Raw genomic sequence first — 16,332 nt, 5'->3', positions numbered from 1 at the left:
AAGGCCATGGTTGGCCTCAGTATCGAGCCGGACCGCACTTTGATAAGGCAGAATTTTACGAGTCCATTTCTTGTACAACTCAGTGCATGTTGTAGCTCCGGATGCCATCACTATCTTTCCAGGGTTCTTTTTTTTCTCTTGCGCTAATCTACAGCCAAACGTTATTCTCCAAATTCTTTGTTAAAGCTGCCCTTTATCTCTAATTTCGTCTTTTCTTTCTGATTTAGTCTGACTTCTCAATCACGCGTTATTTTTGCTCTTTGTGATCTTATTACTTTCTTTGCATTTTTGTTTCACTCCATAAAGCATTCGCTGTCTTATATTGACCTTACCCCCACCTTCATGGCACACCCTACGAAATCAGTACGTGGTATAGTGGAGAACCATCATCCACATCAACATCATCTTTATGAGAACGCGTCGCATTCTTTGGAGTTGAGGTAGAAGAAGAAGACAGCATAAGGAAGCTGCCACGATGGATGACGACGCTGTCAAGAGCAAACACACGCACCAAAGAAGACTGAAGCACACCAGGAGAAAATCTTCGACGAAGTCTCGTGGAGCCCCTGTAAGTGGTTCCGCTTTCTTTCTTTGAGTATGTTACCCTTTTTTCTTTCACATCGACTCGAGAGAGTGAGTGGAAAAGTCTACATGGTTCTCTTGATCCCGTTGCCCGCTGTCGCTTTGCGGCCTCGCATGTTGATCAAAGCGGAGTTTATTCGAGTTTCGTTCGAAACGAGAAGGCAGAAGGGACCACCAAGCATTATTTTTCACGTTTCGGTTGGTTTGTAACTTTTTCGTTACTATAAAAATGGGAGCAAGCTCAGAAGCTAGGAACCTCTTAAAATAGCTATGTTTTACAGCAAAGATGTTAAAGGCTAGTTCCCCCAGGATCGTGCCCCTGTGTCGACACAAAACTCGCGCCTTCTCCTCCGGCGACCGCGTCAGACGCCTCATGCGTTCGTGCCGTCGAGTACGGGTCGCGATTGAGGCGGCCCCATAGAACAAAACGTCATTACGTGGGCCGATCCCGAAGATAGTGCAACACCGGGCCGACCCGCGGCCGAGTTGACGCAGCTGGCGTTAAGCACTCCCCATACGTGCGCCGATCCCGAAGATAGTGCAAGCCGGGCCGATCCGCGATAGGAAGGGCACGTAGTCTTTTTTTTTCTATTTTTTTCCTAGTCCAAATCAAAGGTGGCCTAATAGAAGTGAAAGTTGCTCGGAATGATAGGCTTCTATCTTTTCATCGCAGTGCTGCACTAAATGGCGGCTACTTTCCCATTTTTTCCCTGTAAGGAAACAACGATGGACGATGGGTTAAGCTGGCAGCACGTGGCACTTGTATCTGCATTGCCAGTCTTTTTTTTTTTAAGCAAAGCTTTCTTTGCCTTCTTCCCCCTATCCCCTTACTTTGTGGGTGCTTGCTACTCGCTGCTGTCTTGACCACTAGACAACTTGGGTCACTGAGTATGTGCCACTGAGTATTCGCCACAGGGCGTGAGACCACTTTTGGACAATCAGAATGCGAATCATAATAGGTACTTCCTACTGTGGCACGAGCGGTATGGAAGCCTAATATCGTATGTATGCTCATGTATGTGTCGTGGTGCTCTGTGTATACGCACCTCATCAACATTCTTCCCTCGACAAGCATCATACATTGATTTCGACTTCTTGACATCGACAACAGCTACAGGCGACGACGATGCTGTGCTCGCGTCATCCACTATACAGATGCTACCTCGCTAGCGCAAACAAGCATCGCGTCATTGAAGTTACAACATTGCTTTGGGTCTGCAAGTTTTTTTTTCATTGTTTTAGCGTTCTTAAGGTACTTCACGCACTTTTCAGGAGCTATGTCTGCATGCATGTTTATATCTAACCACTTCCTGCCTACGTGGGTCACTGGGTAGTCCGTAGTCGAATGGGTACCGCATGGGACTGCTGTGCTGAAGGAACAGTGTTTGAAACCAACCATCCGACCAACTTGGGTCACTGAGTGTGTAGCATTGTATACATACGTGCCGCTCTCCAACGAACCTCTTTCATGCGGACAGGGGTTACTGTAGATATGGAACTAGGTAGGTACCCCTGTTCGAAGAAACTTTGTGACGCCGGCTTGGAGTGCTGAGTATGTACTCCAATGAACCTCTTCAATGCCGCCTTGGGTCACTGGGTATGTACCAGCACGTGTGCGCCGCTCTTCAGTGAACGTCTTTGACGCCAACTTAAGTAACTAGGTATCTGCCATTGGGAATGTGCCACCGTACAATGACGAACAAATCCTTTAAATTTCTCGTATGCTGAGAAGCATCGAACCCATGTCGCAAAGGTTCCTTAAGGAAGCCAACCCGATGCATTAATAGGCTGCACCGCAATTGCACTGTTTATGTGCCCCTTTTCAATGAACGACTTTCAAGCCAACGCTTGAGCGAGCTTTGAAATGAATGTACTGGGTACGTGCCACTTTTTAATGAACCTCTCGCCAACTTGTGTCACGGAGTATGTGCCACTGAGCGTGCGGCAAGCTAGGGAACAATTATCAGCGTTCGTAGGCACCGGCACACCATGTTTCTCGTCTCGGAGGCCACGTGCGGACTTCTCAGCAGCGCCATTAGATGGCGCAGCGTGCTCAGAAATAAGCGCGACAGAGGAGCCCTGTTGCCGCATGACTAGTTTCTCGGCGTTCGCGCGCACCGGCGCGCCATGCATTTCGGAGACCACGGGCCACGGAGTAAGACATCTAGGAGGTGAAACTGCCGTCAGCGCGAGCGAGCGCGGGCGACCAGATAAGGTCACAATTGTTGTATGCGCCAACCGAGCCGTATACAGTGGCGGCGCCATGCGGCGTGCCGTAGAAGCCGCAACGAAAAAACAAAATGCAGCGCCCAGGCAGGCGGCTCCGGCCACTCTGGCGCGCTATCAACAATTTCTTTCCAGCCCGCCAGGGGCCGCCAGCACGATAACGGCTCCGCGCGCTTGTGACCTTTTCTGGTCGCCGCAAACAGCGGAGTTTCCACTCCTAAATGTGTCTTGCTCCGTGCCACGGGCAGACTTCGCGGCGGCGACGGCAGATGGCGCTAAGTGTTTTCAGGCAAACGCGAAAGAGGAATCCCACTGCAGTACACGCCTCATACAAACTCTTTTCGACGGTGGCAATGCGTTGTGTCACTCTATTGATTCAATGCTAAACGCCTCCGTCGGCAATCATCGTGAGATGCGTTTCGCTGGTTTTCCTTTCTTTAAGCGAAGCTTTCCTTGATTATTCCTTCGACTTTTCCACTGCTGCTTCTGCTACTGTCTGGTACGCCGCATCGGGGGTTGATTGAGAACGTGTATAAAAAATTTGGAGGGCGCTTAAGCTTCGCCTTTAAGAGTGGAACGCGATAACATTCAAAGATCTCCGACTGCTTTTCACACTTCCCGGCCACTAGAGCGTATGTAACCGTAATGTTTCCCGAGAAACGCTGTCCACGACCGATATGCACGAAGGCGGGCTTTCTGGTAGAAACGCGGCCTCTTGCGTGAGCCGCGATGCGAAGGAGGCGAGCGCCAGCTGGAGGTATTGCAAGGAACCGGGCGCGCCACTCCGTGGCCCCCGAGACATCCGCGCGGCTGTTGTGTGAATGATGGAAACGCTGGAAAAGGGGTTTCTTTGAGTTTTCGCGTAACACAAATTAAGTTTTCTCGTACAGTCAAATTACAATACGACAGCTATCATGTCTGTAAGGTGTAAGTCATAGTTTACGGTTTTTCCACGTATCTTAGGTTGAGAAATTCAATTCGTTTAGTAATTTCCTTGCGTCACATGGAGGACATGGGTATGGGTTGTTCGAAAAACATTTCGCCGGAACGACGTCCGACACCGACACCAGATTTTCTGCGAAACGGGCTCCTTAACGCTATCGCATTAACATACATGGAAAGGGCGCGGAAGATTGCTCTATGGGGCATGTTCAACGAGAGCTCCCTGGGCGTTAACCACTGTCGCCAATGCCCCCTAGAGAACCCCGGTCGTTGCCCCAATGCCCTATGCAACTATCTGGCCATCAACACAATGCGCTCTGGACGACAGTAATTACGCGTGAGCCCCACCACCTCTTCACGCAAAAGCATTTCAGAAGCTACCTGCATTTATCTTTGTACTCACGCACAACAGCTCAGAGAAAAGGTATATGGAACGGTAGAAACGAGGCAGGAAGAAGAGACATATTATCGGTTAAGGCAACGCCGTCAAAACACAGGTAGATAACAAGGTTGCCACTCTTCGCTCGTGGCAGTTTGCATACATGGGAGGATCGCGAAAGAGGGGAAAGGCACCGTCAGAAAGCGCAGCTCATTTGGGGTCTCATCGCTACAGGTAGACATGGCTAATGTTGCGGACAAACTGGAAAAAAGAAAATGAAACTCAAGCTACGGTACGGCGCGTTTTTGCTGTTTCTCAAAAATAAACACCTTGAAGTTTTCCATGCGCCCAACTGACGCAACATGTATAGACGCAAAACCACATTAAAACGCCGCAGTGTTAAGACAAATGTAACCGGCTGTCCAGCAACGATGCGATGTGCCGTGTGGGGCACTGGCGGCATTTACATGAATGCGACAACTGGGGCGTCACGTCGCATTTCTAGCGCGTCGCATTCATAGGAAGGCGCATCGCACTGATGCAGCAGGAGAGGTTAGTTCAAGGCCGGGTAAGTCGACTCGGGAGCTGCATGTAAACGCTGGCGTATCGCTTTGAGGGAGAGGCGGCTCCCATCTTGTGCTCTCCTCCACTCGCAAGGTCTATCGCCAGAAAAATGAGCGTTCTTCGGCGAGGATAATCCCGCAGCCCGTAAGGTGCCTCTCAAATTAACAACACCGTCAACGTATTTCCCTCGCAAAACTTATTATATACGCAGACGATACGAGCATATTCTTAGCTGGTGCAAATGCCAATGACACAGCAAACTGCATGCTCAAACACCTAGACAAATGGACACAAAAAATGCATTGCAAATTAGTGAGAACAAAAGAAAAGTAGTTATTTTTTGGGCCAAGAATAAGCAAGTTACTTTGACAAAACAAACATACTTTGGATCTCGTCCGCTGGAGATAGTACCACAGTGCAAAACCGTGGGTGTTGTGCTTAAACGGCAGATTTCCAGGGACGAATATGTAGGCCACATTCCTCCTAAGTTGTCGCAAATAATTGGTGTATTCTAACGCAACCGTGAAATCTTACCGTCTTGTATTATGTTGTTAGTTTATCGCTCTTTATTGCATACTCTCCTTAACTATTGTAGCCTTATCTGGGGGACTACAACACAGGAAAATCTGAACAAATTACTTGCATTACAAAAAAAGCAATGTGCATTGTTAAGTTAGCAAGGTTACATCACACAAGAAAAATAAATTTGAAAAAATATTCCAGTAACAAAAATCGATGACCATCGCCTAAGTCGAACACTTAAACAGGAATATCTCAATAAAACATGTTTTATTCATAATATTTCAGGCCTGAAAAGGCGCGAGCAAGGCTAGAGAACAAGAAATAAGGACATGTGAGAAATTAAAACATTTCGAACACGTGGCCTACAAACATTAGAACATCGGCTTCCACGACTTCTTAATGACCTATTGAGGCACGCTATAACACCCCATTGTGTCACATTTCAGAAACTCCTAGACTACTTTCTTTCTTACACTTTTCTCGGTTATTTCTTTATGGAACGAAAGACCAATCGCTTTGCGGAATTATGGTGTAATTTGACATTATTCCTTTGTTTTCTCTTAAAGTGTATTTGCCATGTCACTGCATTACGTAAATTATCAGAATCCTTTATTTCTTTCGCCATGTGTGTATGGTTTTATTGTTCTTTTTTTTATATGTGCCAGATGCAGCTTTTATGTAACATGTTTATATGTTTCTGTAGTGCAGTGTGATCACCGCGAGTACTGCTTCTTTTCTGTGTACATTCTTTTACATCGCTTCGTATGCTGCTGCCAAAAGGGGGGCCGTTGCTCTGTCAAGCTGTTGAAAGACAGCTTTTACATATAGGTCTCCCTGCATCATCATGTATGGCATGATGGTCAAATAAACGTATAATTATTATTATTTAATATTACTATAATTAAATTGGCATTGCTGTAGCAGCAGTCATTGCATCCGAACTCGTGTTGCTCCGCAACAAAGATCTCAGAGGCCTGTTTCTGAGCTTACGAGTTGTACGGTGCTCCAAGATGCCACGACGCTGCTACACGTCAAACGGCAAAGCAGGAAGGCACTCGAGCCGCAGTTGCTGCGTTTTCAGCACTGCTTTTTCGAAACTAAATCGATAGTAAGTGAAGAAAGAATAGAATAAAGAGAGGAGAGGGAAGAAATGGAGGAGGAGGATTAATTCTGCAGTTTTACGCGCCAAAACCGCGATATAATTATGAGGCGCGCCGTACCGGTTAGGCGGGGGGGGGGGATAAATTTTGACCATCTGGGATTCTTTAACGTACGCCCAACGCATGGTACACGGGTGTTTTTGCATTTCGCCCGCATCGAAATGCGGCCGCCATGACCGGGATTTGATAGCGCGCTCTCGGGCTTAGTAGCATCAAAGTCACTATGCCACCACGGCGGGTGAGCAGGAGGAGGTTATTCGTTGTCTGAGACACGGAGCTTGCTAAATGTGTCCGCAGATCTGAAGCGACAGCTGTGTTTATGTCAAGTTTATTGGCTCACGAATTCACGGATGATAGCCGTGGTAATATTGACATGCCTCCACGAAGAGCGCGAGTAAAATATGGTGTTGGATTAGCGTGGACCCCACAGGTCTCTCTCTCTCTCTCTCTCTCTCTCTCTCTCTCGCTCGCTCATTCGTTCGTTGGTTCGTTCGTTCATTCGTTCGTTACAGTGGAGCTGTTAGAAGCTCGCTGAGTTTTTCTTGACGTGCACAGCTTCGCCGAGCTGGTGGAGACAGCTGAGAGAGAGGGCAAGCAGAGTTTAAATATAACATCGCGCAGCATAGCAACGCAGCGAGAATGGGTGCAACCTGGCGGGGAGAAGAAGCGGCGCGCACCCAAGCGAGGAACGCCGCCCAGATACGTGCCCTCTCCTGTGGCGCGCGGGGCAGAGGGGTTACCCACCACCTAGTTCCAAAGGGGATGCGCATATCATCCATCCATCCATTAGGCGAGGAAGAATGGGCGTTCTGCTCCGGCGGCTGCTAGGGGGGCTCGATGTCCTCCTCGCCCACCGCTCCGTACAGAGCGGAGACAACCGCGGCGTCTACTACAGCGTTGGCCACGAGAATCGCGGACGCCGTAGTAGACGCGGACGCCTTAGGGACGCGTTGCCGGCGCTCGTGTGTCTTGTGTGCGGTTTGGCACTACTTTGCTGGCTTTCCCCCAGCTCCACTGGTCTCTAGCTTTTGCGATAGCAGAGCCACGCATGTCTGTTAATTTATTTATTTATTTATTTATTTATTTATTTATTTATTTATTTATTTATTTATTTATTTATTTATTTATTTATTTATTTATTTTTGCGCAGCAAACAACCGACCCAAGTGTCGCCCTGTCGACCGGTGTCGCCACCCTATCTACACAGGCATATCCGTCATTGGTGAGAACCCTACCTTGAGAAAATAGAGTTTGAGATGTTTCTTCACCTGCGCTTTGACTTATGTATTTACTATTCCAAACACTCTATTTCCTTTCCCACTGCAGAACAGGCGTGTCCGACTATACTCGAAATTCTCGATTCAGGAATCTAATAATCAAACAACAAATGGAATCCACAAGTACGACTATTTTTAAATAGCTTTAGAATATTTTAAATCCTCTAGTGGGCTCGATGAAAAAAAAAATTAAAGCACGAGAGATCAATTTCGTACTGACGGCCAAAATTCAGCAGGCATAAAACGCGGTAAGTTACTTACCGCGGAGCACGCACGCTTAGAGCCCTCGGGGAGCCAGACTTATTCGTGTAAGCCTGATTATTCGCACTCTCCGAAGAATGTCGTGTATTCGAACAGGCTACCCGTTTGTTACGAACTCTCCACTTAGAAAACAGCGCTTCATAACGTTCAATGTTATGTAAAACTTGTTAGCGTTATGAATACTAGGACATGAACATTGTTTTATGTTAATGGAGAAAACGATCATTGTTTATTTGAAATATATTTAATATTCGATTCGTGTCTGGCACTATTCGTCTTTCATTTAGTCTAAAAAAAGTACTTTTCGCGCACCCCTACTCTACAATATCAAGACACTTGAATGGCTATAGAGGGTTTTTTTAGAAGTAAATAACTCTTTCCAATAACAGTCCAATAACACTTTAGACACTTTGCAAACAATATCTGCGTAAACTCTGACATTTACAGCATTACATGTTTGGAACTAACCGAGCACGGCGCAGAGACAGTCTGGTAGCGGGCACTGTAGGAGTTGAGGAGGACTTCGGGATGAAAAACTTGGGAGGTTTATTTATTTACAGTGAGAGTCAATTAACAGTCTTAGAGTCATTACGGGCCGGCAGCAACTCGGACGCTGCGGCCCGTCGCAAGAAGTTCGAGAGAGATGAATCAAGGAATGCTCTAGGAATGCTCTCCTGCTGCTCCCGGTCTGTGTCTTTTAAGCCCTTCGGTGTCTCGAAGACACGTCACGTATTGACTCGAAAGGAGTGCGCTTCGTAAAGCACAGTAACAATCACCTTCCAGGAGAGTGGCAACGTTAGAGAGGCCGACACGGGAGTCCTTACTGCGGGCCCACTGACGTCCAGGATACAACCACAGGAGGAGGCATTGCAGGTAAGCTGCGCCTAAGTTGAATTATGACAATCCATTCAATCTGGCAGTGTCATTAGGAGTATCATAGCTGAATCTGTCACAGCTCGCGAACACTTCATCCAGCGAGGACGGTGCCCAGCTCACAAGGGTGGGGAATAGTTTACTGTCCCAATACCTGGGACGTTGAAAACGTTACGCAAGCAATAGTCTGGACGTAGTCTGGGTGCCATGTGGGGTGTTCAGTAAGACACTCGATAGCTAGATTGGCAAGCCCGTAGGGTGCCGTCGCTACCGCGACATCTACATAAACATCGGTGCGTAGCCCGACAGCAAGGTCTGGTAAGGCGCAGCGATTCCTAAACGTTATACATCATCAACACTTCAATCAAGAATGTCAACATCGCCAAACAGAGAATGCTTAAGCGCCTCACATTTGAATGTTGTGCATTCTTTTTCCTTCTCTCTCCGCGACCGGCGCAGACCAAGGGAGCCGCAGACAAGAGCCACAGCGAGCGCCACGGCCACCACCAACGATCAAAGCGCCACCGGCACCCCGAGCCCGAGAACCAGCAGGAACAGCGGCAGGAAAAGCAGCAGGAACGCCAGCAGGAACGGCAGCAGCCACAACCGCCCGACGATTTGAACCGCGCACCGACGCCCTTGCCGGTCGAGAACTCGTCGGGTCTACCTGCAGGTCCATGGGTGCCCTTGCCAGCCGGCTCCTCCCCCCTGGACATGGGTCACTTGCAGGTCTCGGGCACCGTACACACCGTTAGGACCAGCCGCATCAGGCGCATTTCCGAAGCATTTTCGGAGTGGCGTCGCGTTCATTTAACGCCACGCGATGTCATATTTAGCGAAGAAAACGGGTGCGCCCATCCACGGAACCCATTTCGGGCCGCGATAACTCACGAAGGTAACGTTACGAAGGCCATAGAAAGACATCTCCAACTCCTCGCATTCACTACCAAAAAGAAGGAAGAAGGAAGAAATGGTGGATGACATATAAAAGAATGATATACATTTGCGTCATGTAACCCAAGGTAACTTTGTCTCATAATTCTATGTCGCAAAATATTGACGTTTATCACACGCAAGGCGTCCACATCTCATCATATTTACCCCGAACGATCGGGGTGACGGTTGCTTCGATCGGTGGCCACAGCAGCGCTTAGCTCGTGCTCGCGATCAGGACATATACAGTATACGTCGCATACCGGAAGCACGAAAGAGACCAAATACTACGTAATTTGATGTAACCCCATTTCTACACGCTGTATAGTTGTAATATATGAAGTACTTACTCGGTAGAAGCGTCGCACTTCATGAACCACTACAGAGCGCACCGCACGGGCTCTCATGACCGCACCAAGTGTTTCAGCGAACACTTTCAAAAAAATTTAAATATTGCCTCTGGCAGATCGCACAATTCTAGTCCACGAGTTGGTCTACTCGAAAAGCCGGACATTACGAGCACAAAAAAAAGAAATGCGTAACAGACGAACAAAAATGCACTGATTAATTTTTTAATGGATTACCTGATGTCACATATTGCAATTTATAAATTTTAGCGGGTGAGATTGCAAGGCATGGCCACTTGAAAAGAATTGTGTGGATGACACCATTTACGAGATATTCGCCGTCAAACTTGCGGCGAAAATTCGCTGTCGTTTCACTTACTTTCTTAAGAAAACGTCGTCTTGTGCATTGAAGCCCTAAAGTAAGTTGAACGCCATTGAATTTCTCCGCAAAGTTCGGGAATTAATATCTCGAAACTAGTGTCATATCCCGAGAAATCATTCCAAGTTGATCAGCCTTGCGAACTCGCCGCCTAGAATTTGTAAAATGCAATATATGTGCCATAAGGTAAATAGCAAACACTTAATTAGTGAATTTTGTTATTCAGTCAGTTATGCATTTCAATTTTTGTGCAACTAATGTCCGTCTCTTCGAGTACACAAGCTCATGGATTAGAATTGTGATATGTGCCACAGGCATTTTCCTATCTTTTTTTTTTATTTGTGAAAGCGTTCGCTGAAACACCCGGTACGTAAACTTGCGTAACTTCAACCGTGTTAGCTGCCACATATAAAATGGCTTAAGTGTGCTACGGGCACTGCCGCCGGATAGTGTTACAGATGGTAATAAAACACGGTTTGTCCCATCTGCTACTGAGGAGATAGACGCCTTCAAGCACACTAAATGGTTATTTGCACAGCTTATATGACTATCCGTATAACGGCACTTATAGCACGCAACACGAAAGCGAAACTGCAGCGTTCGTTCTTAACACCGCGGGCAAGTTAACGTGCCGCATTCTGCTATCAGCTGGCGCTGCTCTCGACCATCACGATAGTGATGACCGCGCTGATCGGGGCCGCGTTCCTGGCCTCGGTGACCACGATCGGCTCAGCGGGGCGGCGCTGCGTGACCGCCGCCTGCGACCGCCATCGCGCCCTGCTCGCCGAGTGCCTCAACGCGTCGGTGCCTCCGTGCCGAGACTTCTACGGACACGTCTGTTCGCGGTGGGACGCCGCCAGGGACGGCCCACTCGCCGCCACCGTTCAACAGCAGTGAGTGCGCGGCCGCGGGGCACGTGGCCTCCGAGATCGGGCCACGGTGCGTCCGCCCGCCGCGCTTAGCCGAATCTCGAAGGCCATGCGGAGTGCCAAGAAGTGTTAAATGAGCCGCAAGTAGCATACCTGTAGAAAAAAAATAACTAGCGTACCAGAATTTTTTTACGCCTTTGACGATGCGTTAATTCTAGAGTATTTAAAATTTCGTCCATCACAATATTAGATCAATTGTTAGTCACCGCAACTTATCGGTTTCCACGAGCACCTGTGTCCGTGGCTTTAGCGGTTATTCCGGTTGAATGTCAATAACCAACTACCCAATGCTTCCACGTTAAGAATTTTTTTTCACGTTTTTAGTGATAGCTACGAGAATGATGGCGTCCCGGCGGGAGTCGAAATTACTAAAGGGGCACGCTTTCGCGTCGAAGCTATGAACGAGGTTTCCTTTCATATGGTTTCTCGCCAGGACTTTCCGGTGCGTTCAAATTAAGCGACACGTCGAATTAACGGGGGTCGATTGTATGGAGTTCATGAAAGGAAATTTTTTCTCGACTGTAGCAGAACGTCACAAAGGGAAACAATTCTGATATTTATGTGCAGCGCATACTCCATACATATGAAAGATTATTCTTCGTTCAGAACTCGACTCAAGGACCGCTGCCAGAATGGAGCCGTATAGATCGATCCAAGCCAGGAAGTTTGTGATAGCAACGGGTTAACCTCATAAAAACTTCACATTTTGTCTGAAAACAACCTCGAATATACAGAAGCTGAAAACTGATGCAGTCCTGTCTCCTTAACAATGCAACAAACACGGTCTGCGCGCCATTAGAGGGAGCACAGAGAACACACGCTGCTTGCTTATTGTACCCAGCTCAGACACAGCAATGCGCTAAATTATAATCGGGTAGGGTGTGCAAACCTTCGCGCAGAGTGGCTGACAGCAGATATTGAGGATTCTATCTGAATTGCTGCGTGCATTTCGTCTTCGCAGCCTGGCTCAATGTGTGACATTGCGAGCACTCCGTACTGCAGGTTCATGACCAAGGTGGCAACGAGAGCACTCCATCTAAGCGTGCCGCCGAAAGGGCAGACGGTCGTGGAAAAAGCCGCCGGGCTGTACCAGTCCTGCGCGCGCGTCTACATTCACAACGCGAGCCAAGCGACCGAGGCGCGAGATCTGCTGCTCAGCTTCGGGGTCCACTGGCCCCGGCTCAGCAACGCATCGCGTCTTCTACCCATATTCCTCTCGATGTCGGCCGGCTGGAGTTGGGCCAGTGTGCTGGAGTTCGTAGCGACACGCCGAGGACACATGACCGTGCGGCCGTCGTCGTTCTATGCGTCGCTGCTGCGACAGAGACAACTGATGCTTGAAAGCGAAGCCAAACAGAGCCCCTACAAACAGTACTACGACGCTATGGTGGCCGCATTCCAACAAGACGCTGCCGAGACGCCCTCCTACGACGAGCTGACGGAGTTCGAGAAGAAAATAGTGCCCAACCTGACCGCCGCGCTCTCTGTTCCGTACTCTAACCCACTGGAGAATATCACCTCGGCGACCGCGGCCAGCTTGTCATTCGATGTCGTCACCGCGAGCGAGTGGGAAAAGCTGCTCGGGGCCGCGTTCAACACTTCCGAACTCGGCCCGTTCACTTTCACCATCGAGACCTACGAATTCTTCGAGCACTTCTTCAGGCTGGTGACGTCCCAGAGCGAGAGTGCCATGGCTTACTACGTCGGCTGGGCCGTCGCGCAAGCGCTCTCGCTGCTCGCGAGTCGGCAGCTGACCGCGCTTTACTTCATGGGCGACACGTGGGCAGGTAGAGGCCACATGCTCTTCTGCGCGGACGTCGCGCATAGATACGTCGGCGTCGCACTGGTCGTGGAACATCTCCGACACGAGGTGACCGAGGACGTGCTCGCCGACGTCCTGAGCGTGGAGTCCGCCGTGCAGGCGAATTTTCGAGAGCGACTGGCCGACTCCACGTGGGCCAGCGTGGTGCCGAAGAACGTGCTCGAGGACGAATGGCTGGAGCAGTCTCTGGAAATGGTGAAGGTGAACGAGGCCGACACGTTAGGCGATATGGACCAGCACTTTCCGGACATGGGGGAGAACGTCTTCGAGAACATACGTCTGGCCACCGAGCACAGGCGGTCAGTTAAAGGTAACACGAGTGCGGTTCACTTCGTGGACACCGTCAACGGGCGCATCTCCACCTATGACCGTGGGCGATTCATGTTGCTTCCCGTGGCCCTAGAAATGCCGTTCTACGGCGTCGACACGATAGCAGCGGCGAAGTACGGTATCCTCGGAAACGAAGTGGCGTATGCTTTATCATCCGTGATCCTGGACAACGTGAGAACGTACGACAGCAGGCTCCAGTTGACCTTCACCCACAAGCTGGCTTGTTTCTTCAACAGGCAGGTGCTCCTCAGCCATATCGCACCACACCAAATGCACCTCATCAAGGGGGTGACGTCGGTACGGACGCTGCTGAGGGCGCTGGTCAATGCGAGCAGCAACGGGAGACCGACCAGGCTACACGGCTACGAGGCGCTGACGGACGCGCAGATGCTCCTGATATTCTGGTGCATCGTACACTGCGGCAGCCGCGACGGCAGGCGCATGTGCAACGGCCCGCTCGCCGTGGTCCAAGAGTTCGCGGAGGCCTTTCACTGCGAGCATGGTGCAGCGATGCGGAGTGGTAGGAACTGCGCGGTGATTTGAACGAAACTCCCGGGCAAAAGCAATTTGTTCGCTGACCGACGACCACGGCACGAGAGTCCGCAGAACCATATGACACAATTGAACAATGTCTTCCGCTTGTGACAAACAAACTAGCCGCGATACTTGATTTTTAACTCGACTCCGCACTGTGTAGTTCTTTCTCGATTAGTATTCTCGTAATTTATTGCCTCGATGTATGCGCGCTGTCGAAATGGTGTCGAAAAAGATTACGGTGTGCTTTCTGTTTGTGCTACTGTGAATTTTCAAGTTTGTTCTCACCTTCCACTTCGACGCGCTTCCGTACAATGTGTGTTATGCAGGCATGTGCTGGCCGTCAAATGCAGATCGCTCCGTACTGACGTTTCGCTTTTGCGTACGCACATACACGAATATCACGCATGTAATCGTGGGACGACTTCGAGAGACCGCAGTTCGTAGCGACCCGGCATTGCCTTGAAGCGCTTCGTTATATCCGAAATAACTCTTCTCGGAGCAGCTCCCACCTTGCTACGGGAGATTCGACATTGCAGTGTCCTTGTCGTGGTCCGGTTCAAGTTTGCCACTGCAGCAAGCATCTCCTGACGTTTGCAGGGTGCCTTCGCACTTGCTACATTTCCGAACTCTGACAGGAACGGTGCCTGCGTACGCGTCAGTGAAAAACTTACGCGGAATTTGTATGCGTAGGCATTTCTCTTAGCCACGTGCGTATTTTTTTTTTTATTCAAGCTTGACAATGGTACGGTGGGTGCGAAACTGCACAGGACCAGTTTTGTGTATTGACCCTAGGGAACAAGCCCCGCTTGAGATTATAAAAGTTAGCGACGACATGAATCTGTTGCCTGCTTTCGTTGAGCTCACTGATGGTCCCGAACTCGGGAACGTTGAGAACCCAGCTAGTCAGACACAAGCGAACATACGTACCGCCCTTACTAAGGGGCCTTCGGATATTAAACGTATACACAGACACGTCGGTAGTGCCTTCCGGTGTACTGACTGAGTACACATACGTGCCGGCAGTTTGGGAGTAGCCAACCCTTTTTATGACATTACGTGTAACGCCGTCCACCTATGTCTTGCGTATCGTGGACCCCGTTTGGCTGTCACTGTGTCCAGCATAACACACAGTGGTTTTCACGCCGGCTATATCCTATTTGGCAAGCAAACTGGAAATGTGTCGCATTTGATCCAAGCGCAAGCCTTCAGTAAATATTTTATGCACCGCGCCGTAGGATAACATGGAACAGCTCTGCGATAGTGTGGGCGCATATACGCGTAGACGCGACCAGCCGCTTTGGCGTAAGCAGCTTGCGACCTCTCTGTGCAAATAGCTAACCGCATTCCATATCGGTGTAAACGTGTTCCTTGCTCGTTGTTCTATAAGAAAGAGACATGCGAGACGAGCGTTTCTGGTGCGTTAAGGTTGACCGGAGCTTCACAATATGAATCCATCAGCACACGATGTTCTCAGATGTGGCTGCACTAGTCAGTCTCTGCTATGCCTTCAAATCGGACTCATCCGTTCCCCAGCAGCGGTCAAGGCGCAATGGTGTGCCTTATTTATAACGCATAATTTCCTCTCGCCGTTCCCTGGTATCTAATAAACGCCCGCTGCTGCTTTCGGCAGCCATAAATTAATTACCGCCTTACCTATACCCCCCCCCCCCCCCGTTACATTCTCTCTTTCGTGAACGGAATTGCAACAAAGCCACCTATACAGCTTACTCGGCAGCATGCACGTTCGACTGTCTGGCCATCGGCCTTATTAGCATATGGCATCATAAAGCAGTGTGTACACGTCTTGTGCTACCTAGGTGGCTTTGGTGTAAGCAGCAACCATGCGTTACATGACGCATTTGCGGCACATCCACCGTCAGTGCACCACACTGAACAATGACCACGCTGAAATTACGGATGCAAGCTGTTGCACATAGTCACCAGTTAAAGCGGATGCCGCATGGCACGCTTTCTTTTTCGTACTGTGGTTATCGAGTTTCTCATAACCGCCACTTCCGGTGTCTGGAGCGGGAGCTGTGGCGCTTAGTACAGCAGTCGGGACATTTCTGCAGATTACAGCCTGCGCTCACGAAACCTTCGTTGAGAAAACGAAGTCACTCGGAGTGTGAGAACTGCTCAGCCCTGTCAATTTCCTGTGGCCCGGTTGACCTCCAGGAGCTGCAAAGCTCCGGAGGGTGAAGGCAGGAGTTCACCTGATGCGCAGTTTTAGAGCATAGCGAATGCAAGGGTGAACCACCGAGAAATCTCA

At 49.4% G+C, this 16,332-nt stretch overlaps 1 protein-coding gene across 1 annotated transcript; it reads left to right on the top strand.

Moving 5' to 3' along the window:
• Positions 1-440: 440 nt before the first annotated feature.
• Positions 441-14,955, top strand: LOC135914033 (phosphate-regulating neutral endopeptidase PHEX-like). Its single transcript, XM_065446746.1, has 6 exons — positions 441-568; positions 7,526-7,597; positions 8,697-8,786; positions 9,246-9,515; positions 11,094-11,338; positions 12,377-14,955. The coding sequence occupies exons 1-6, from the start codon at positions 476-478 to the stop codon at positions 14,067-14,069; spliced, it is 2,463 nt and encodes an 820-aa protein (XP_065302818.1). The 5' UTR covers positions 441-475; the 3' UTR covers positions 14,070-14,955.
• Positions 14,956-16,332: the final 1,377 nt, after the last annotated feature.

This window comes from Dermacentor albipictus, chromosome 4 (assembly GCF_038994185.2).
Source record: "Dermacentor albipictus isolate Rhodes 1998 colony chromosome 4, USDA_Dalb.pri_finalv2, whole genome shotgun sequence".
Classification (NCBI taxonomy): domain Eukaryota; kingdom Metazoa; phylum Arthropoda; class Arachnida; order Ixodida; family Ixodidae; genus Dermacentor; species Dermacentor albipictus.
The sequence above is the reverse complement of the archived record's forward strand: the minus strand, read 5'-3'. Positions and strand labels throughout refer to the sequence as shown.